The 21945-nt window shown below is 37.5% G+C and overlaps 7 protein-coding genes across 7 annotated transcripts; 3 read left to right on the plus strand and 4 right to left on the minus strand.

Moving 5' to 3' along the window:
• Positions 1-3216: 3216 nt before the first annotated feature.
• RHIMIDRAFT_206380 (serine/threonine protein phosphatase 2B catalytic subunit 2) lies at positions 3217-5215 on the plus strand (the record flags this gene model as incomplete). The annotated part of the gene is made up of 9 exons (XM_023606899.1): positions 3217-3319; positions 3379-3710; positions 3759-3870; positions 3926-4071; positions 4130-4266; positions 4318-4395; positions 4450-4670; positions 4724-4987; positions 5052-5215. The coding sequence occupies 9 exons, from the start codon at positions 3217-3219 to the stop codon at positions 5213-5215; spliced, it is 1557 nt and encodes a 518-aa protein (XP_023463291.1).
• Positions 5216-5312: 97 nt separating this feature from the next.
• RHIMIDRAFT_240261 (uncharacterized protein) lies at positions 5313-6450 on the minus strand (the record flags this gene model as incomplete). Its single annotated transcript, XM_023609337.1, has 5 exons — positions 5313-5820; positions 5880-6013; positions 6070-6102; positions 6158-6333; positions 6393-6450. The coding sequence occupies 5 exons, from the start codon at positions 6448-6450 to the stop codon at positions 5313-5315; spliced, it is 909 nt and encodes a 302-aa protein (XP_023463292.1).
• A 1229-nt stretch (positions 6451-7679) lies between these two features.
• Positions 7680-12664, minus strand: RHIMIDRAFT_294076 (actin-binding FH2; the record flags this gene model as incomplete). The annotated part of the gene is made up of 15 exons (XM_023614054.1): positions 7680-7903; positions 7956-8082; positions 8141-8439; positions 8500-8629; positions 8691-8774; positions 8822-8890; positions 8948-9034; positions 9091-9308; positions 9359-10436; positions 10495-11056; positions 11109-11785; positions 11849-11915; positions 11969-12318; positions 12372-12442; positions 12493-12664. The coding sequence occupies 15 exons, from the start codon at positions 12662-12664 to the stop codon at positions 7680-7682; spliced, it is 4215 nt and encodes a 1404-aa protein (XP_023463293.1).
• A 163-nt stretch (positions 12665-12827) lies between these two features.
• RHIMIDRAFT_218248 (Rft-1-domain-containing protein) lies at positions 12828-14822 on the plus strand. Its single transcript, XM_023607350.1, has 4 exons — positions 12828-13570; positions 13630-13784; positions 13842-14520; positions 14572-14822. Exons 1-4 carry the CDS (start codon positions 12888-12890, stop codon positions 14633-14635), a joined length of 1581 nt encoding a protein of 526 aa, XP_023463294.1. The 5' UTR covers positions 12828-12887; the 3' UTR covers positions 14636-14822.
• Positions 14644-17056, plus strand: RHIMIDRAFT_299623 (uncharacterized protein; the record flags this gene model as incomplete). The annotated part of the gene is made up of 11 exons (XM_023614331.1): positions 14644-14953; positions 15005-15111; positions 15181-15271; positions 15324-15393; positions 15455-15681; positions 15737-15815; positions 15863-16303; positions 16358-16466; positions 16524-16572; positions 16669-16785; positions 16828-17056. The coding sequence occupies exons 1-11, from the start codon at positions 14763-14765 to the stop codon at positions 17054-17056; spliced, it is 1710 nt and encodes a 569-aa protein (XP_023463295.1). The 5' UTR covers positions 14644-14762.
• A 148-nt stretch (positions 17057-17204) lies between these two features.
• Positions 17205-17904, minus strand: RHIMIDRAFT_261790 (uncharacterized protein). The gene has a single exon (XM_023611566.1). The coding sequence runs from the start codon at positions 17767-17769 to the stop codon at positions 17359-17361; it is 411 nt and encodes a 136-aa protein (XP_023463296.1). The 5' UTR covers positions 17770-17904; the 3' UTR covers positions 17205-17358.
• A 1135-nt stretch (positions 17905-19039) lies between these two features.
• On the minus strand, positions 19040-21805 carry RHIMIDRAFT_261792 (NADH-quinone oxidoreductase). Its single transcript, XM_023611567.1, has 4 exons — positions 21666-21805; positions 21497-21618; positions 21419-21440; positions 19040-21313 (listed from the first exon to the last, which is right to left on the minus strand). The coding sequence occupies exons 1-4, from the start codon at positions 21727-21729 to the stop codon at positions 19329-19331; spliced, it is 2193 nt and encodes a 730-aa protein (XP_023463297.1). The 5' UTR covers positions 21730-21805; the 3' UTR covers positions 19040-19328.
• Positions 21806-21945: the final 140 nt, after the last annotated feature.

Raw genomic sequence — 21945 nt, forward strand, 5'->3', positions numbered from 1 at the left:
ATCATGCGACATCTGACGCTATCAAAGATAAAAAGAAGCTCAAGGCTTCACGTTATTCTTCCACGGGTAGCAATGCTAGTGTCAATTCTATTTCAGTGGATAACAACTCCTCTTCCTCGCATAATGGTGTTTCTTTAACGCCTAATTTAAATAATCATGACAACCAAAAGATCTTTTACATACAATCAGGCCAATCTATCTGTAAGGATTATCTTAATCCTCCTGAAAATGAGAATCAACAGTTGCTGAATGAAGCTCATAACCAAACTGGCTATTATGGTGCAGAACAAATGGTCAAGCGTCTCCATAATCAAGGTATTCACTGGCCAAATCTCATTTCTGATTGTATACAGTATATACGTCAGTGTCCTGATTGTATGAAGCATAATATTGCAAAAAAAAAAGGATATCATCCTCTAAGAAGCATTTATAGCTATTATTCTGGTGATCATTATGCTATTGATTTAGGTGGTCCTATTTCTACGTCTTCTACTTATAACAATAATTACTTCATGGTTATTATTGACGTATGCGCTCGTTTCTGCATCATTAAACCTTTAACAGATAAAAAGTCTGATACTATCGTTCGAACACTTGTAGATGTATTCTCTATCATGGGATTCCCTACTAAACTACAGAGTGATAACGGTACTAAATTTAAGAATTCACTTACAAAAGCACTTGCTAATGCCATGGGATATGACCATAGGTTTATCACTCCTCTTCACGTTTTGCAAATGGCTTGAGTGAATGTTTTGTCCAATCTGTTAAAAAGATGTTGGCAAAAGCTACAAACGGTGTTGGTAATAACTGGGATACCCATCTTCCTGCCATCCAGCTCGCGTTAAACAATAGAATCTCTAAGCGCTTGAATTCATCCCCTTTTTCGTTGATGTTTGCTCGTAAAATGAATGAACCTCATGGTTTTCGTTCTGACAAAGACAAGCTTAAGCAAGTCGAAGGTAAGCCGCCAATATCTCATGAAGAGCTGATGAAACGCATCGACTACATGGCTGACATTGCCTTTCCTGCTATTGTCGACAAAACCAAAGCACAAGTGGAACTTGAACAAGCTAAATTCAACGATTCACATAAGCTTGTTGACTATGCTCCTGGCTCTCATGTCATGGCTCGCATTCCTACCAAGAATGGTCAACTTGCTCCTGTCTATGAAGGACCCTATACAGTTGTAAGTAAAAATGCTGGAAACGCGTATATTCTACGTGATGAAACTGGTGTTCTAATGCCTCATCACTATACTTCAACTGAACTCAAACTCATATCCAAGGAGGAAGTTGTTGAACTAGATGATGAAGGTAATGAGGTCAAAAGCTATGAAATCGAAGCTGTGATCAACCATAGAGAACTTGCTAATAAGCGTGAGTACCTTGTTCGTTGGAAACACTACAGTAGCGAATGGGATAAATGGCTTACTGCCGACAAATTCAATGACTCCAATACTCTTCATACATACTGGAAGAACTTGGGTAAGCCATATACACCACCCAAGAACTTAAAAATTACAAACTCGTCTTCTTCTTCTGAAGTGTTGAAGACTAACCGTCCTGGTACTATCAGTTCTTTGATGAATGAACTTTCCTCTGATGATGAATCTGATGTCAAGAAATCTCGTTCTGGCTCCACAAAAGTCAAACGACCTTCCACATCTACATCTACATCTACTTCGCCTTCTTTAAAAAGATCTCGTCGTATGATGTTCACTTCTACAATGTCAGATGTAAAGTCAAACAAGTTCATTCGTAAAAGTATGTGATTGCGCAAGTAAAAGATAAAAAAACCTGAATTTAAATTTTTCGACGTAATCTCATACTGGTCGGGGTCTATGTCGTATTTATTCTATAAACACTTAATCTTATCGTATGTGATTACTATAATTCTATACTCTAAAAATGAATAATACGAAGATACTGACAACAATACATGTTATATTTATATGATGCGTCATTTTCAATTCTGATTGGTCACGTAATAATTTTGGTTGCATATAAAACGACGCTATTTGTAATATTGGGTTCTCTCTCTCATCTTGATTTTAATAAAGAGGCTGTAGAGACTCATCGACTTATTCTTCCCTTATTACTTCTTTATTATTCGAGACATATCACAAGAAGGACGCTCCAGAGGTACGTCAGAGAGCAAAGAGGGCGGGACAAGCGAGTCAGAGCAAGGACCATGAGGACAGGCTAGTTTTGATTTGTGAGCCTTTTAACACTCAGAGGGACACTTGATAACTGCTGTAAAGAAGCAAAAAAAGGACTCAATTAAAATGGGTTTTTATATGTTTTTCTTTCAAACAAGTTTTAGGATCGGGTACCTAAGATAAAGAAATCATGTCAAATAGAAGCAATCTGCTTCGTGACCATTCAAGAATATACATTGCCAAATATGACTACATGTTCTTCTAATTTCATGGAAAAACCGAATAAAGAATTTAAACTTTTACAAGGAGACGAAAGAGGGCGATTTCTAATATTAGGTTAGTTTCAGCCCCAAGACAGCCCACCTGTTAATATTACTGTCAAATGAGATAGTGAGCCATATTCTTTTTGTATTTGTTATCACTCTGATAACATTACAACGGTTTCAATACGACATCTCAATTTGAAAATACAGTATCTCCATGGATGTCAAGACTGATACTACGAAAATATTCTTGGTAACGACGAATTTACATTTCATACAGCATGAATTTTGTTCTCACCATTGGGTGCATTTATTTTCGATCACAGGCGAATTTACTTTCCGGAAAGACTGTATAACAAAAAGCTCTTGTCATCTTCAAAACACATCAGATTTATTAAACGCTGCAAACTTGTATCTGATGAACGCAGCAAATAGTGACAATACCCAGTAAAAGCTTGTTCTCAAAATCAAATGCTACTATTCAATTTCAACCAATGATTTTTAATAGAAAACATCATAGAGTTGTAGATTAAGGTTATTGTAAAAGCTTAATGAATTGGGCGAAAATTTTGCACTTAGGCTTTATAAATAAAGCCTTTGTAACAACATAAAAGAAGCTATGAGTTGATGAAACTCTTGTATGCTGTATTTTAGCAGATTTCTTTTGTGGTATTTAGGTCAATTCTAGATCTAAAGTGAAGAATTATGCACCACATGAAACACAATTTTTTTTAATCTCAATGCTAGAGTAGCCCTTTTTATTTTCCTCCCTTTCTATTCTTACCCAACAATATGTCAGAGCAATCTTCAAAACAGCCAAAGACTCAAATCGACTTTTCAAGGTTCACAATGGAAAATGGAACTATTGTCAGTACAACAGATCGCGTATGCAAAGGTAATTAAGTAACAAAAAAGAAAAAGATTATTCATAACTCTTTCTATCTCCTCGCAAAGACGTCGAACCTCCTGCGTTCAAGACACCCACGGATGACGAGTTATGGTCCAAAGATAAACCAGGATATCCAAATCTTGATTTTTTAAGAGAACACTTTAGAAAAGAAGGTCGGTTGACAGAGAAGCAAGCACTTCAGATACTGACAGCCACAAACAATATCCTAAAGGCTGAGCCTAACCTTTTACGGATACCTGCTCCTATTACAATTTGCGGCGATATTCATGGTCAATACTATGATCTGTTGAAGTTGTTTGAAATAGGTGGCAATCCTGCTGATACAAGATATCTCTTTTTGGGAGATTATGTCGACAGAGGTTATTTCTCTATAGAGGTATGAAGAGATCCTTTAAAGAAACAAACTAAAAGAAAGATCATGTAGTGTGTTTTGTATCTTTGGTCATTTAAGATGTGGTATCCAAAATCCTTTTATTTATTACGTGGTAACCATGAATGTCGCCACTTGACCGAATATTTTACATTTAAGCTGGAGTGTATGTAATATGCCCTAGTGTTTGAACCAAGGATTAACTCTTTTTGATCAACTAGGTGAAACAAAATACTCTAAAGAGATATACGATGCAGCTATGGAATGCTTTGACAGTCTTCCTTTAGCTGCCGTTGTGAATGATCAATTTCTTTGCGTGCACGGTGGACTCTCTCCAGAGCTAAAGACATTAGCGGATATTGAAAACGTATGTTTTACTGAATCTTAGTCTTGAAAAAATCGATTTAATACTATCCTATGTTTAGATCAATCGATTCAGAGAGACTCCTACTAGCGGTATTATGTGTGATTTAGTATGGGCTGATCCATATGAAGATTTTGACGAAGAGGAAAGTCCCAAATTTGAGCACAACCATATCCGTGGGTGTTCGTATTTCTTTAGGTAATAGCAACATGATGCCGTTATAGAGCTTTTGTTTATCCCTTTTTGTAGCTACCGTGCCGTATGCAATTTTCTAGATAAAAACAAATTATTATCTGTTATTAGAGCTCATGAAGCACAAGCAAATGGGTAAAATGATAATAAGGCGCCTCTGCTAAAGTTTCTAATCAAATGTTTATAAAGATACCGGATGTACCGTAAAAGCAAAACAAGTGGATTTCCGTCCTTGATGACGATCTTTTCAGCACCCAACTACATTGACATCTATAATAACAAAGCTGCTATTCTTCGTTATGATAACAATGTGCTCAACATTCGTCAATTCAACGCGACTTCTCATCCTTATTGGCTTCCAAAATTCAAGAACGTCTTTGACTGGAGTTTACCATTCGTAGGAGAAAAAGGTATGTGTTAAGAAAAAGGACTATCAGAGGGCAACAAATTTATACAAGAATAGTTACAACTATGCTTTTGGCAATCTTGAATATTTGTTCTCAAGAAGAGCTTTCAGAAACAGAACGAAAGATAGACAAAGTTGATGATGCTACTGAACAAAGAAGGCAAATTATTAGAAATAAGATTATTGCCGTTGGTAAAATGTCTCGTACATTCTCTGTCCTGAGAGAAAATTCGGAACTGATCATGGAACTAAAAAACTTGTCAAATACCGGGAAATTGCCCACAGGCACTCTGGGGTTAGGTGCTGAAGGAATCAGAAGAGGTATTTTTGATATTGTATATTTCTAAAAGAAGTCTAACCCGTCTGTCTTTTTATATTAAAAAAGCTATTACTACATTTGAGGATGCTCGACGTTCAGATATTGAAAATGAGCGGCTGCCTCCAACCTCTCGAGAGAAATTAGATGAAATACATAGGGAAACCACTTCATCCAAGCTTCGCGATGCAGCTATTCAAGAAGATACAGTATCTTATGTTGCACCAAAATAAAATAAATGCTTTATTGTAATAAAACAAGACATTTTAACAAAACTCCAACCTAGACATTCGGCTTGATATCAATTATAAAGGATAAGTGGCATTGCATTTAGGTATACTCGCGTAACGTTTGCATTTGTCTTTTAGTATGAAGAAAACCATTTAACCACTGCTCAAGTTCGTCTAAACGGCTATTTTTCTTTACTGTCTTTAATGCCTTGCTCATGATTTGCATATTTTTGATGGAATAAAAGTCATCATCATTTGTCAATGTCCAAAGAGGTTGAACGTTATCGAACTCTATGTGTGCATATGTTGCTGCTCCATCTAATGCAGCTGGCCAGTATATCTCATGCTTCAATATACTATCTTTACAACCATTTTCTCTATATAATTGCCTCAACTCATCTTGGTGAAAAAGTACAGGAAGGGGTCCTGCTGCAATGTCGTAAAAGCTTTCAGCTTGCGTCAAAAGCACTTCTGCTGCTGCTTCAACGCTCATAAATTGATCAATAGGTTTAAGAAGTTTTACCTCTACGTTTTTGGGGAGTTGCCCGGTAACAATCCACCTTGTTATATTTTGCTTCTCTTCTTCATTCGAGGCAAGAGTATATAATCTTTCAAAAGAGATAAGTCTTATTGCAAAAAAAAAAAAAAAAACTATTGTCTTTAATACCTATCACATCCAACGCAGACTGGGGCAGATACGACTGTGCTTTTTGGTTCAAGAACTGCAGCACTTAACGGTGATGTTTCTAAGTTACCATCTAGTCTGACATTGCATTCACTGCATCTTGGTTGAGGAGGTAGCTATATAGCATCATAAGTTTGAGGTACAACATAAAATACTTCATTGAACACTGTACTCTTTTACGATGAACCAGTTGGATTGGATCTCTCTATTGATTAAAAAAGTTATTTTGGTTCCTTTATCTCTTAATTTCTCTTTCTTACCATCCGCCTCTTTTTAGAGATCAGAACAGGTGTCTTTGATATGATGTGATCTGAACCTTTGGCAAATCGAGTCTCTAATCTCTTTCTTCTTCGATCTTCAAATCTCTGTCGACGAATTAATAATTGCTTTGCTTGATCTAAAAAGTCAACATTATAAGTTGCATGAGCTGTTCTTACTTTTAACAAAGCTAACGGTTAGCTAGATTGTTCCATACAATTATATCAATACTCTTACGTTTCTTTCGAAGCTCCTCTGGCAGCACTGGGAACGTGTTTGTTGTTGGATCAACCATAAAAAAAGAAAATAGGAAAAAAAATGGGAAAAGGAAAGCACAATAATGCAGTCTTATATACGGAAGAAAAAGCTACATTAAGTATCTATTATTCATCCTTTATCGATTTTATTTAAATAAACTAGTTACAAATGAATCATTATTAATCTTTATAAGTTATATATTTATGTACTGAACAGTTTTTATGAAGCAACAAACTCTTTAAAAAACGTATTTTTATCCTTATTATTTCGTCTTGGCCTATTTGTATCTTTTGACAGTAAAGGGCATCCACATAAATACCCCACGAAAAATACTGCTTTTGTGGCAGTTTTTCTTTTAAACCTAGTGTCTTTCTTGTTGGGAAACACTACATGCACTAGAAAATATACCAGAAGTTGGATTAATTCTACAGGCGCTACCTCTACCTATTACCTACGATATCACCCAGCAAAGCTTTTGAATGTATGACGCCGCGCTAAACATGACTTTATAAAGTTACCGGCTTGCTTTGTTTCTTTTCAAGAAGAAGAGATAAAAAGAAATGTGGTTATTTATTCTAATTTTATGTTGTCAGTTCGATCAAAAAAGACCACTTGTGATAAATTCGTACTTGCATTATTTAGCCTATTTTTTGGTGTATTTTCTGGTGCATGTAGTGTTCACCGAATAAATTACCAAGTTTGGAGAAGCCCGAAGATGAAGAAGTGAGTATCTATGCAACAATGGGCATGATTTCTGACAAAAAAAAAAGTACTCTTTAAAGCTTTCAATGATTCAGCAATGAAGCTATGAAAATCCGTGTTGAAAATAATATGATTAGTGCTTAGAGTAGTTCATATTTTTAATACTGAAACAGAGTTTGCAAGCATATACTTCTTCTAAAGCGATGTACTGAATATGATATTGAGAGAGGTGAAGAGTGTAAATGTTTGTATAAAAAAAACTCCTAACGTTTTTCTTTTTAAAGGTCCAATTTATATTAAAGTATCAAGCAATGAAGGGTTGCAATCTGAACATGTACATATGGTTGAAAAGCTAAAGATGTCAACAGAAGCTGTGCAAAATGTAAGACCTAATGAAGTTAACAATTCTTGGAAATTTCAAGTAGAAGAGCTTTATAAAAAGGTTGTATTAAATAGTAATTATGAAGAGCAACTTGCATCAAATATTTCATTTAGGAATACAGAGAAGATAAAGGTCGGTGATACTTTTAAAAAATATTTTGTGGCGTTTGAAATGCAGGGTATTTACGTAAAACGCAGTAAAGGACTCTCTTCATCCGACTGTATGCTTTTCAGTAAATCTTCTGCCAAGATAGCGACAGATTCACTCTTTTGCATTCTCTTTTCTCGTGATATCGCGCTTCTTTCTTGCTTACTTCTCTTTAGACTTGTATCTAACTCCCCAGCACGTAGTTTGTCAAGCAAATTATCCATAATATTCTTATCTTCATCAACTCCAGGAGAAATTGCTATAAATAAAGGTTAATCTTTTGTATAAAAGCATATATAAAATATGCTCACCCTCGCTTGTAACCACCCCTCGTAGTTTCTGTGCCTTTATTTTCTCTCTACGCGCCTCTTCAGCAAGTCTAGCCTTTTCTCTGCTTTCAAGTTTCTTCTTTGCAGATAAATTATCACTCATGGCACGCTTTTTTTTTCTGTTAATAAAAATACAATGTTTTATATACAAAAATGAGAAGCCTTACCTCCCAACTAGAAGTAAATGTCTTGAAAATACTAAAGAACTCATCTGGCTTCATCTGATCAGGATTTTCGCCAAAGTAGGTGACTACATCACGGTAAGCAACATCCATGGATGTGTATCTAACTTCAAGTTCTTCAAACTTTTCTATAGCATCATCTCTAAACTTCTTCATGACGTGAGCATAATTATCGCCTTCAGGGGCTTCATATCCTTCTTCGTAGTGGTTATCTAATTCCTGAATTAACTTTTGCAGGCCTACACGGATTTCGTTGTATTCTTTCACAAGGTCTTGTAGTGTCACTGAAAAAAAAAATTAGGTGGGTCATCTATGTCTGTTGTAAGAGACTGATTCCCTATTACCTTTACAGGCGTCCCCACATTCTTGTAAGTCATTTAAAAATCCATGTAACCTAGGTATCTTTGATTCAACAGAGTCAACCAAGAAGTGAAGCAAGGTTACATTCCCCTCTGTTCCTTTGGTATCTACCAGCTATCAAGGTGGTATTAGTTAAATTGTGTTAAGCAAAATAATAACAACAAAAAATATTTACCTTATTGATACTGGCAATTCGAATACCAAATGCACCACCTTGGAAAGTATTGCCGTTCATAAAGTTACCAAGCACAAGAATAAGCTATGTTACCATGAGTATTTATGTTGTGAACGCCATTATAATATTACCTTCAAAAGTTCTTTAAATGAAGTCGATTCTTTCAAAGCGACTGATGCGTTCAATACCGAGGCCATGTGCTAATAAAGTAACAAATTAGAAAATAATAAGCACGAAAGGTTTAAAAGAGTACATACCTTTGATAATCTTTGATGTCTTTCGTTGAACATTGTACGGAACAGCAAATTGTCAACTCTTTCCTTATAACGATCGATCTTCATCATCTAAAGAGGGCAGTAAGCAGCTGCACACTGGGTGTTAGCTTATATGTAGCTCTTACTTCAACACAGAAGGCATCCGGCTTAGATAACTGTACTAGTTCTTCCTCAGAGGCACTCTTCACAAACACAGATAACTTTCCCTGTTCCTCAGGTGTTGGTACATACTGCTGTAAATTTACTAGAAGGCTTTCCGTAAGTAGACTATCATCCACAGCCAAAAATGCGTTTGTTATCTGCTTTAACGATAGATGCTTGAGTCTGGCCAAGATGGCAATATCTAGAAAACACTATTAGAACATGTAAAGTATTTTTTTTGTCTTGTCTCACTCATATTGTATCCCTTCTTTTGATCAATAATACGAATTTCCTTCTTTTCTTCTTTTACAACACGTTTCTTTGGCTGGACTACTTTTTGTGCAAATAGCGATTCAATAGAATCAAAAATTCCAAGGTTTTCTAATTCGTCTTCTAAGGCTAGTTCGTCTACATCGCTGGATCCCCAGACGGTTCTGTTCACTGCGTTACTATGTAATTTGGTCCATTGAATAGCGCGTGTTTTCACATTAGGTTGATGACGGATAACTTTACGACTAGGTCCAGTAGGTGCCAACGGAGCAGTCGGAGCGCCAGGTGGAGGTGGCGGCATGGGCACGCTTGGAGGTACAGGAGGAGGAGGAGGAGGAGGAGGAGCTGCAGCTAGCGCGCCTGGCAGAGGGGGAGCCTCAGGTGGGTTAGACGCAAGCTGTACGTTTTGAGGACCAGGTGGTGGTGGAGGAGGAGGAGGAACTGGTATGTTTTGCTCAGTTACCTCTACAAATGCTGATGAAACTGGAGGAGGACAAGGAACAGAAGATACACGCGCTACAGAAGTTGCTGGTTTGGAAGAAAGGTTAGAAGAGATAGGTGGCATAGGTGGTGGTGGTGGTGGTGGTGGGGGAATAGGAATACTAGAAGGCTGGTCTGTAGCTTGAGATTTATTATCTTCTGAGAGTAAAGGCTTTCTTTCTGACGGGTTACTTTCAGGGGTTGCTGTTGCTATTGTGATGGAACTAGTTCTTGGTAGGCTGGCTGTAGTAACAGTCTCGACCACTGGTTTATTATTATACTGCCTTAGCTTTTGCTCCAGCTCTGCAGCCATTGCGCTGATTGGTTTATCAGCATGATCATCACTTGACACAGGTTCGTCTTGGCTCAAAAGCTGATCTACTTGCTCTTTGATATCAACGTTTATCTTGACGCCGTCTGATTTACCGTCTTCTGCTTGCCATGCTTTCTTTGCAGGTGAACGGCGTGTTGATCCAATTAGAGGAGCCGTGCCAGGAATGACCAAACCAACAGGACCGCTGCCTAACTGCCCTTGAAGTGACGACTTGAACTTTTCAGACAATCCTTCTGCGCGAGGAAGCTATAAAAAATTATTAGTATAAGCGTTTAAAAACTTTCTTTTTCTTTTTGGCTTTTACATTATGATAATCATCATTCTCTGGTTTTCCTTCTAGTATAGCTTGTGCCTTAAGTCTATCATAAGCTCTCGTTACTTCTTCCCTTCCCAACACAAAATGGCCACTAGTGTCATTACTGTTTTCATTATTCGCCGCCACATCATCATTAGCCGCAGCTGCTTTACTATATATCTCACGAAGTTGCTGGTCAAGTGCGGTGATATTCATTTCATATTCTCTCTGCGTGTCTTTTAATTTTCTTTGTAATGTAGCAATTGTGTGGCGTGATATGCGCAAAAGGTCTTCTAGTGAATTTGCCTTATCTCGCAACTGTCCCACTAGTCCGTCTCCTTTGAGGCTGATCTCTGTTTCTAGTTCTTGTTTTTCTTTAACAGTCTTTTCATATAGCTGCCTGGCTTCCTTTGCCTCTTGGATATATTTATTAATCTGATCTTGTTCAGCAAACTTGTCAATGAGCATAGCTACGGACCAGCCTGTAGAGGAAAAATCATCGTTTTTTAACCCCTTTCTGTCCATCACCACCTGTGTGATGAGTCTATCGAGTATTTGAAAATAACGTACTCTAAATAGATAAATTAGCAAAGATACAGTTGTTAATTGATATGCACGCTTACTGAGTATCGCCTTGTGCTTGAATCATGAGGATATGCTGAAGAGTGCTTAAAAAGAAATTGTAGCTTCGAGTTCCCTCTACTTTATCTAAAATTCGCTCAAAGCACTCTCTTGGGTCATTCATATTATTCAAGATAGTCTCGTTATAAATATCCATCATCTCTTCCATATCATTCTCACTCATCTGTTTATAGATGCTGATATGTCTCTTGAGCTGTTCGTTATTAAAGTCTAGCATTTTTTGCATAATACTGTCTAGTCCGCTTGCATTCAGCTGGTTTCGTAAATGAACACGAATCTCGACATCCTCTATCACAGACACGAGCGAATTGACGAGCATCATGTTGGAGAGTGCAAAATCGCTCAGTTGGCTATCACCCCCCACAGCAAACTTTCGAACGTCTTCACTGGCACCTACTAAACTTCCCATCTTACCTCGACCGTCAAGGGTAGCTTCGAGCAGTTTAAGCCAGGCATCGAATCGCCCAAACTCGCCCATGTGCTCACTTAATTTGTCGAGACCCTTGAGTACGATCTCTTGGCCCTTGGGTAAGTCGACGTGACACACAAATGCCAATATTTCACAAACTAGCTTTCTAGTCTGAATAGGCGGTGATACGAGAGATAGAACGATGTGGTAGATGCACTGTGGATGGGATATGACCTCGCGTGCTCCCCACTATAGTGAATAAAATGTGGTGTGTCAATAGAATCCTTTGATATCATATATAAAAGAACTTGCCCTGTTGTTGATGAGTGATTTAAAGCATTTCAAGATTTCAACTTCCATTTGAAGATCAGCTTCTGACCTAAAAAAGCAATTCAATTGATTATACACAATCTATATCAGTTCCGTTCTTACTTTTTCTCTCCCATGTTCAATGCACCAATTACGTTCGTAATGATCTGCAAACCACTTGATTCAATAAACTGTCTGACCCAACTTAGGGGCATCGTTCTTAAACTGACAGCTAAGTGAGCAATCAGCCTTGGGGTGACGCCCTTCATGTCAGGTTCTAGAAATTTGTCAATATAATACTCTGGTGAGCTTTTATCTGAGTTGGATGTTTCATGCACAAGACTTTCTTGTGATGTCGTGTTTGAATTTGTAAGATCTGCTTGTTTGTCCTGTGAGAGCATCAACAATTTCTTTTCGATGGGAAAGCTGAGCATCATAGATCGTGCTGAAGGATCATGAATACCTCTTCTTGTCTATAGAATATCAGTATGATGAGACATTATTGTAAATTCATATATATTTTTACAAGCATTTTTTCAAACAAGTCTTCAACGTCGCGGTCAGAAAGTCCAGTATAATCAAGTGAGGATTTACGAGCTATTATTGTTTTAAAAGGAAAGGAAAAGAGTAAAGAGATATAAGCTTACATATTCTACCGTCATCATTACAGATAGATGAGGATCTTGAAGTATAGCTTCTCATTGCAGTTGAATTCCTTTCGCTTGTGACTGAAGACTTTCTTCTCGGTAAACTTGTTGTTAAAATAGCTGGGTCCGAGTCTTTTCTTTTATTCTTTTTGTTTATTCCAAATAGTTCCATAAAGAAAAGAAAAAAGGGAAAAAAAAGGAAAAAAAATCTTTTCTTTGTTGTAAAATGCTGTACGACCCTCAACTCCTTTATTGTTCCTGGGCGGGCCATCTCAAAGGAATTTTCACTCTGTTGTTTCTAAATAAAGCAAGTTATGTTCGGCGATCTAAACAAGCTATTTTTTATTATTATTGCCAAATTATGTCATTTTCTTATTTTTTTTCTCTTTCTTTAAATGAAAAGTAAAAGGGAATCCAAGCCAACAAGTGAAGAAGAGGATTTATTATCCAACACAGCTAAAGGAGCATCTTATCTTATCCTACTTCAATTTATATCTCGTATGCTTACCTTTTCACTAAACCAAGTTGTCTTGAGATACACCACACCTGATGCCTTTGGCATCGCTTCAGTCAACTTGGAACTACTCGCCTCAACTATTCTGTTTATTTCTCGTGAAGGCTTTAGGGCTGCATTGACACGGTCTACCAAGAACCAGCAGCAGATCGTTAACCTTGCTTACATTCCAGCCTGTCTAGGTTTTGTGTCGACTACTTTATGCTGTGGATACTATTTATCGACAATCAGCTCTAAAGAGGCCGACATATACCCTTATTATCGTACATCTGTCGTATTATATGGATTAGCATCCTTATTTGAACTAATAGCAGAGCCACTGTTTATTGTCGCTTTAAATAAACTTTATTTCCAGCTACGCGTCACTGTCGAAGGAACAGCTGTCATCTTGAGATGTTTGGTAACCTTTGCATTAACCTTGTATGGTTACAGTATCCTGTCCTTTGCCATAGCTCAATTCGTTTATGGCTTGGTCATGATGCTAGGATACCTCGGTTACTTTTTATACAAGGAGAAATCATGGTCAAGTCTATTACCAAGGAAGATCAAGGACGATGAAAGAAGGTAAGTCAATAATAAACCATAGGTAAATAGGTTTATGTTCTAATCATATTGATGAAAAGGGAATATTGGTTTGAAAAGACATTGCTTAACTTAGGAATTACCATGACAAAGCAATCTTTGCTAAAGCATGTCCTAACAGAAGGAGATAAAATGCTAATCTCAGTTCTGAGCACAGACAGAGATAAGGGTGTCTATGGATTTACAGTCAATTACGGTAAGTAAAGAAAAGGAAGTGAAAATAATTCATGTTTTTCATATTTCTACACTTTAGGATCACTTGTCGCACGTATCTTATTTCAACCTCTGGAAGAGACAGGAAGAACGTTTTTTTCAAAAATGTTGGCTGATAAACAGAACACCTCTGCTCGTCAAACAGCGTATCATGTCCTAGTAACCTTTTTGCAATTCCACATCTTGTTAGGCCTTCTTTTCGTTTGCTTTGCTACGAATTACACGCGTACCTTGGTTGATCTACTGGCTGGATCAACATGGTCAATCCAAAGTGATGCGCCCAAGGTACTCGCTATCTACTGCATGTATGTTCCTTTCATGGGCGTCAATGGTATTACGGAAGCCTTTGTACAGGCGATTGCTAATAAGCAGGACCTAAACCGACTTAGCTATTTTATGGTCTTCTTTTCTGCTTGCTTCCTCATTTCGGGAATTGTCTTTATGTACTGGTTCCCTCTAGGAGCGATTGGGCTTGTGCTTGCCAACATGGTTAACCTAAGTGTCCGTATAATCTATAGTTGGTTCTTTATTTGTAGATATTTCGAAAAACCGAAAAGCATTTGGTCATGGTTTCCGCATCCTATGACTATCATGAGCTTTGTTACAGCATGGTTTATAACACAGTGGTCAGAAAACTATGTGGGATGGTACACACTAAGACAAAAGGCAGCTCATATTGGTGTTGGCATCCTTTGCTTTGGATTGGTTGCCATTATCACGTAAGGATCCCCCAAAAGATAAATAACAAACATTCATGTGTTTTCGATTAGATTATGGAAAGAAGGAGCATTTATTTCAAACATTAAGCGGTTATCAAAGTCAAAAAGAACATAACATGTATAATAAATCCTTAATCATTATTGTGGCCAAGATAAGGATAAAGCCATTGTTGTCATATCCTTGACTAAAACGTCAGATTAAAACGATTGTAATCCGCTCATTTTTTTTCTTTCTTTTTCTCATGGATCTCTTTGACATCAAGTCTCCACATAATAAATACGTGCAAGTAGCATGGTATGGGTCTATATATATGCTTACTATTTTCTTATGTAAAAAAATTAGGAATGCTGCCACTGTAGGCTCTAACTCTAAGGTTAAAAAAGGACTACTCAAGAAGACCAACATTCTATCTTTTGACGTGCCTTATTTTTGGTAATACCAAATAATGAAATTAATCAATGTACATTAATTTCATATAAAAAGTGAATTGCTGTTGGAGGATGAAGCTCAGTGTATGTTGCTGAAAACAAAGGCTCATTTATTATTTGGTATCTTGAATATATGGAAATATAAGACACACTTTCTATATGGTAAACCCCTTCTTTTTTTTTTCTTTTTTGCTTGTAAAATATAAGAGATAGTAATGAGTTTGGAAGTAGAGGAATCGATGCTTCTTTATAACAGAATAAAGAATAGCTTGAGAAATACAAAACAATCCTGCAATATCAATATGGAAAAACCCATCGCAAGGTAAAGCTTTATTTTATTACTGATAAAATAGCTCACTTTTTGCATGTGATAGTTTTCTATCATTACCTGATAGAGAAGACCTTTACGAATTTCGATCACTCCAGGGGCCATTTTCTGATCTTGTAAGTCTCCTTTGGCGCACATATCAGTATATAATTGACCTCCCTTTTTTTTTCGAAATAGCTCGAGATCAACCCTGTGGGTTTCATCCCAGTTAAGCAAAGTGTATCTTCTATTGTACAAGCCAATACGCCATTTTCTATTGACCTCCAGGACATTCAGCCCTTCAACCCTGGATTCATTGGCCTTGACCCTATGCATTTGAACGGCCAAGAGTCATTCTATCAGCAAACCATGACTGAAGAACACCAACAGACACTTATACTGGACAATGTTGATCCTGACTTGGGGTATATATAGTATATATTCATATATACTATATGTTCATCGTACTTATCTATGTAGTATCAATGATTACAATTTTCCCTCGTCTCCGATAGATGGCTATCAGACGTTATTAAGTGTTGATAATATACCATCGCCGGTAAAGGATATAAAAGAAGAAGAAATTAATTACCCATTATTAATTAGAGACAACCTCCATCTAACTCTCTTCACTCATCTTCAAATGCTACTGGTTCAACAAGAAGACACAGTGGCTCAGGAGATCTTGTTTATGCGCCCAGGCACCATCCCTCTTTAATCCTTGAAGAAGATGAAGTACGTAGCCAAATGTCAGTGTCCACCGAAATGCTCGATGTCCTAGTAACCGACAGTGAACTTGTTATTACAGAGCCAATGAAAAGAAACAGACGAAAGAGGACGATGATTGATAGTGTAGAAGCAACAATGATGCCTATTTCGGACTATGCCCATACAGAGAGAATTGTCGTTCAGACTCATCCGGCAAAAGTTCAAAAGAGACAGAGAGTGAATGAATTTAGATCGCTCATGCTAACTCCTGCTGCTGCCTGGTTATTTCCGGAGCAACCATTTAGTTATCGCCGTATACGTCGTGAGTCGAGTGCCACGGTAAAGACAGCACTGAGAGGGATATTGATATGAATCTAATGTTCGTACGAAAAGGTATATACAAGAATGATTGAAAGGTCAAGATATGCTCGTCGTAGTAGCAGCACACCCAGAAGCTATCCCCCTTCCGTCACGGGTGGTTCGACAGTTAGGTCGACGTCAGGTAATCAATAAGGCATTCGATCGGGAGGGAAAGCCCCTAACTTACACGTTTTACTAGATTTGACAACTCCTGAATTACAATTATATGAATTTAGAGAAAATGACGTGTAAGGTTCATTCTTGAAATATAGCAACATTTTATTAATATACCCCCTCCCCTGTTGTCTGTAAAGGACAAGAGCGCCAAATAATGACACTTTTAGCCATCCGATGTTATTTGAACAATTCGAGATGGATTATGATCAAGACAGTATCTTGTTGGATCATTTCGAAGCCATCGATCTTAACAGAGATTCGAATCAAGAAGAATTCTTTATAGAGTAAGGCAGAACAAGATAAACCATCTGACTAACACTTTAAAGGGAGTTACGATTATTTTTGGTAGATGATGTATCAGATGTTAACTTGGATGACGTGTTTCAGTTGAAAACGATTTCTCAGATTGCTCAAGGGTTTTTCAATGTCTTGGGTAAAGTAAATTATCTTTTTAAAATACTAAATATTCATTATCCTTTAGAACTAGCTACAAAAAACAGAATAAAACTCGAGCAGACTGAAGCTTATGGACCAATCATTGTTCAATTTATATAAAGTTAGCGAGAAGTGCATATAGCGTTTATTTATATCTATGAATCATTAACAATAAACATAATTTTCTTTTCTCTTTGCAATATATAATTCGAAAAAAGTAAAAGAATAAAGTGTATATATAAAAAGAGGAGATCGAGATAGAGAGAGAAAAAAAAAGGGGGGGTGTAGTAATTTATAAAGAATGAAGGGGTAATAAGGGTTCAACCCTTTTTTCAACAGAAAAAAAATAAAATAAATGCTTATGTATAATTTAAAAAGAAAATGATATCTATGTATAATGAATATGACACCATGAGGCCTATTTACAGGTTTCTATAGCGTCGCATACCAACATTCTTGAGTGCTTGAATCACAGGACTCATACGACATGATTCCTCCATTCGTAAGTGACGTTTAAGGGCATCTGTACGTGCAAAGGCCTTCTCGCAGTTTAAGCAGTAATAAGGTTTTGCACCTGTGTGAACCCGAATATGGCGCTGAAGGTCATGTTTTCTTGCAAATGAGCGGGGGCATAGATTGCAGTCATAAATCTTGTTCTTGGCGGTGCATTTCGTTGGCTTGACATCTCTTGTTTGAGTCGGCTGGAGAGGAAGGCTGGCGTAGAGCATGGGGTTCATGTCGGCAGGAATAAAAGATGCATGATGATTTACAGGCATAGGGTTATTGAGAAACATTGGGTCATTGGAAGCAGTAAATGGGATCATGTTGGGCATAATACATGTATTGTTATTGTAGTGTGTAAGAGAAGGTGATGAAACGAGCGAAGAAGAAGAAGAACTACAAAAGGTCATAGCAGCGGCCAAGTTGGCAGTAGGTTCTGAATCAATCAAGAGAGGTTGATTTCCTTCAAAGTTGAATGGACCGGAGTAATAAGGCTCGAAGCTTGCAGAAATTAAAAATTGATCTGGACAAGGTTGGATTGGTTTGTCCCATAATGGGTAGGTGTTGTTACCATGGTTGCTGTTGTGAGTAGGTAATGAAGAATCTTGCCAAATGGAACCATTTCCATAAAAGTTTAATTCATTTAAACATAAACAGTCTTGATACATTTTAATTTAATATCTGCAGAAAAAGAAGTGGAATAGGTTTAGAATAAAATCGAAAGAAAAGAAGTAATGATCTACGTTGAAATGAATTTTTGCGACTTAATATATGCACAATAAAATATCATAAAACGTGGTCATTGCTTGTTGAAAACGCGTTTTCATTAGTCCCTTCTTACCCCCTTTATCGATACAAAAGGTGGTTTCAATCAAACATACAAAAACAATGTGCAAATATCATTATACACATTGGACACTTTGCCCTAAAGGAGATGACAAATATAAAGAATGTAAAAGAACAAATGAAAGGAGGAAGGGGGAATAATGATTCATAAATATATCGCCAAACCCTCATCTCTTTTTTTCATCCCTTCCCCTTGTCTCTAACTGATCGTATTTTACTATCTACAACATTTCAAAAATTAAAAAGGGGTAAATTAAATTTCATTAATCTGTTTGTGTGAAGCCGGCAAACAGAGGGCACACATACATTCACGTACATATATACATCATCCGAAATCATTAAACAAGCTAAAGTAAGCTTTATTAATTAAAAAATCAAACAAGCGATTATAAAAAGGACTTGTTTACTTTTTCTTTTTTATATTCGATACTTTTTCTTCTTTTTTTACAAAACAAAGATTGATCTTTTCCATCTTTCTATTTCTCTTTAGTTTTTTTTTCTTTTTTGTTACTTACCTCCCTATGGCATATCTATGTTAGCTCAGAAGCTTCTCATTCCTTTCCTAAGGATGAAAGGAACATTGATTAGGGCGTCGTGTACAAATGCTCAAAACTAATAGTTCTTGTTGAATTCAATTGATGGTGAAAGAAGGAAAAAAAAAAAAAAAGAAAAGAAAAAGAAAAAGAATAGATGCAAAGTGTACCAATCATCACAATGGGCAAATCAATCTAGAAAAAAAAAGAACAAACATATAAAGCCTCATCAAGATCAAAAGTTGTGTGTCTAATATGGCAAAAATGTACCCGCCATTGTAACATGTGTAACAACCCCCTTTCATTTATCTCTTTGATCTCCCTTTTTTCTTTGTTTTTCTAATGAAATGATGTAACCCATCTCAATATCAAGGAGATAATGGCTCGACTACAAAATTACTATACTAGGCATGTTTTTTATTGTCTTTGGCGGTAAGAAAAGAAAAAGTATATCGAACAAATTTTTGTAAAAAAAATTTCATTATTTAAAAAAGAGAAGATGGTCAATAAATCTAGGCAGTAGCAGCTTGTGCTTGAGGTTCAACTTCGTCTTTCTGGACCCAAGTCTTGGAACATTTAGCCATTGTGCTAGATGCACGAGAGATAGGATCTGTACGATAGAAGTTCTTGATGACAGAGGTCAAGATTTCACCTGTACTCTGTGCATTGGGTTTACGTTGGGTAGTCAAACCAAGTTGAGTGATCGAAGGTGTTTCGATGACATCATAACGAGTCAATGAAGGACTGATTTCGGACAAACGAGAACGAACTGAAGGGAGATCGTCGTAGGGAAGTGTGTGACCAGCAACTTCTGATAATGCACGAATAATCTTCCAGTCTTCACGAGCAGCAGCTGGAGGGTTCACGCCAGCACGAGTGATCTGTGCACGTCCTTCGGTATTAACATAGGTAGCATTCTTTTCGGTAAAAGCTGAACCAGGAAGAATCACATCAGCGTATTGAGCACCGACATCACCGTGGTGGCCTTGGTAAACGACAAAGGCATCCTTGGGAATATCAGTACCAGATACTTCATCAGCATTCAAGAGGTAAAGGAAGTCAACAGGTGCATTGGCAGCTTCGGAAGAGGTGGGGACAAATCCAATTTCATAAGCAGCAGTTCGACTGGCAGCGCGTTGTAAGACATTCACACCATTCCAACCATCTTGGAACAAGGTATTCTTGAACTTGTCAGCAAGTTCAGAGACCTTGGACAAGAGGTATTCGCTGTCCTTGGCATTTTCAATCACAGAAGATCCAACAACAATCATGGGCTTCTTGGCTTCAGCAAGACGCTTAGCGAAAGGATGGGAACCATCCAAGATCTTTTCAATGTCCTTGCTGCTCTCACCTACATGAACGTATTCATAGTTCAGGTTATCAGGTTGACCAATCAAACCAAGATCTTGTTCTTTATGGAGGAAAGCCTTGCGGAAACGTGTGTTCAAAATGGGAGCTTCATGACGAGGATTAGTACCAATCAAGAGAACAACATCAGCATCCTCAGCACCAGCAATAGTAGAGTTCAACACATAGTTTGAACGGAAATCGGCGTTGATGGCCAAAGGCTTGGAGCCATTGGGGGCATCAATAGTCAAGTTTTCAGAACCAACACGGTTAAGGAGATCCTTGAGAGCGACCATGGATTCAGCATCAGCAAGATGACCGGCAATAGCCTTGGCAGAGTTACCCTTGGTCTTGTTCAACTCTTCACTGACACGCTTCAAGGCCTTTTCCCAGGAAGCAGGAACAAATCGGTTACCTTCACGGATCAAGGGGGTTGTCAAACGTTGAACCTTCAAACCGTCATAGAAGAAACGAGTCTTATCAGAGATCCATTCTTCATTGATTTCATCGTTCATACGGGGAAGGATACGCATGACTTCGACGCCACGAGTGTCAAGACGAATGTTGGAACCAATAGCATCTGAAACATCAATGGTCTCGTATTTCTTCAATTCCCAAGGTCTAGCACGCATGTTGTAAGGCTTGGATGTCAAGGCACCGACAGGACAAAGGTCAATGACGTTACCAGACATTTCGGATTCAATTGTCTTTTCGATATAGGTGCTAATTTGCATATCATTGCCTCTGCCACTAGTACCAAGCTCAGTAGCACCAGCCACTTCGTTAGCAAAACGGACACAACGAGTACATTGAATACAACGAGTCATGGCAGTGTTGATGAGAGGTCCAAAATCTTTATCTTCAACAGCACGCTTGCCTACAGGCTCATGGAAACGACCACGATCGGAACCATAACGCATACTTTGATCTTGAAGATCACATTCACCACCTTGATCACAGATAGGACAGTCCAAAGGATGGTTGTATAATAAAAATTCCATTACACCTTCACGGGCCTTGTGGACGACTGGGCTGTTGGTCTTTACTCTCATACCGGGCATAACAGGGTAGGCACAAGAAGCGACTGGCTTGGGTGCACGTTCAACTTCGACAAGACACATACGGCAATTACCGGCAACTGAAAGACGTTCTATACAATACAAGGTAAGTTCAAACTATTTCTCTCTTTCTCTTTCTCTCTCTCATTTTCCGCTTATTCTTTTTATCCCTGTAATAAGTAGAATTGAATTCGTACCATGATAACAGAAACGAGGAATCTAAAAAGATAATGAGTATATAGTAAAGACTACGCTGTATAAAATTTTTTGCTTACATCAGCACCAGCTTTTTCACAAGCTTGAATCAATGCAGCTCCTTTTTCAATCATGACAGATTTTCCATCAATGAAGACTTCAATTTCTTCTTTAACATTTGTTGAAGCAGTGAATGCACGGACTAGTATTACTGATGAGTCAATATCCAAAAAGAAGTAAATTTATTACCTCCAGTCTTTAAAATGGCAGGTGTTCTACGTGCTACGCTTGCTTTGTTGATGGCGCGCAACATGTTCTTTTTTCTATAATTTTAAAAAGGTTGGGAGTGGGGGGTTGTTTATATTCCAAAAAAGAAAAAAAAAAAAAAGAGTGCAAAAGGGCAGCCCCAAAGAGTAAAAAGTTGCCCTATAAAAAAATTAGAGTGGCAGCTGAAATTATTTACTCACTCTGTCATTAAACATAAAATTCTTTTTTCTTTGCAACTGATAGCGGGGAAGCAAAGGAGCAA

This window comes from Rhizopus microsporus (assembly GCF_002708625.1).
Source record: "Rhizopus microsporus ATCC 52813 unplaced genomic scaffold scaffold_16, whole genome shotgun sequence".
Taxonomy (NCBI): Eukaryota; Fungi; Mucoromycota; class Mucoromycetes; order Mucorales; family Rhizopodaceae; genus Rhizopus; species Rhizopus microsporus.

Excerpts from the sequence above, each read along its gene's own strand:
- RHIMIDRAFT_218248 (XM_023607350.1), top strand. The coding sequence starts at position 12,888 with ATGAAAAGTAAAAGGGAATCCAAGCCAACAAGTGAAGAAGAGGATTTA. Across the intron at positions 13,785-13,841 it reads TGGATTTACAGTCAATTACG|GATCACTTGTCGCACGTATC; the intron begins GTAAGTAAAGAA and ends TCTACACTTTAG. Across the intron at positions 14,521-14,571 it reads GGATTGGTTGCCATTATCAC|ATTATGGAAAGAAGGAGCAT; the intron begins GTAAGGATCCCC and ends GTTTTCGATTAG.
- RHIMIDRAFT_261790 (XM_023611566.1), bottom strand. The coding sequence starts at position 17,769 with ATGCCCAACATGATCCCATTTACTGCTTCCAATGACCCAATGTTTCTC.
- RHIMIDRAFT_261792 (XM_023611567.1), bottom strand. The coding sequence starts at position 21,729 with ATGTTGCGCGCCATCAACAAAGCAAGCGTAGCACGTAGAACACCTGCC. Across the intron at positions 21,619-21,665 it reads TGCCATTTTAAAGACTGGAG|TCCGTGCATTCACTGCTTCA; the intron begins GTAATAAATTTA and ends CAGTAATACTAG. Across the intron at positions 21,441-21,496 it reads GTGAAAAAGCTGGTGCTGAT|ATTCCTCGTTTCTGTTATCA; the intron begins GTAAGCAAAAAA and ends TTATCTTTTTAG.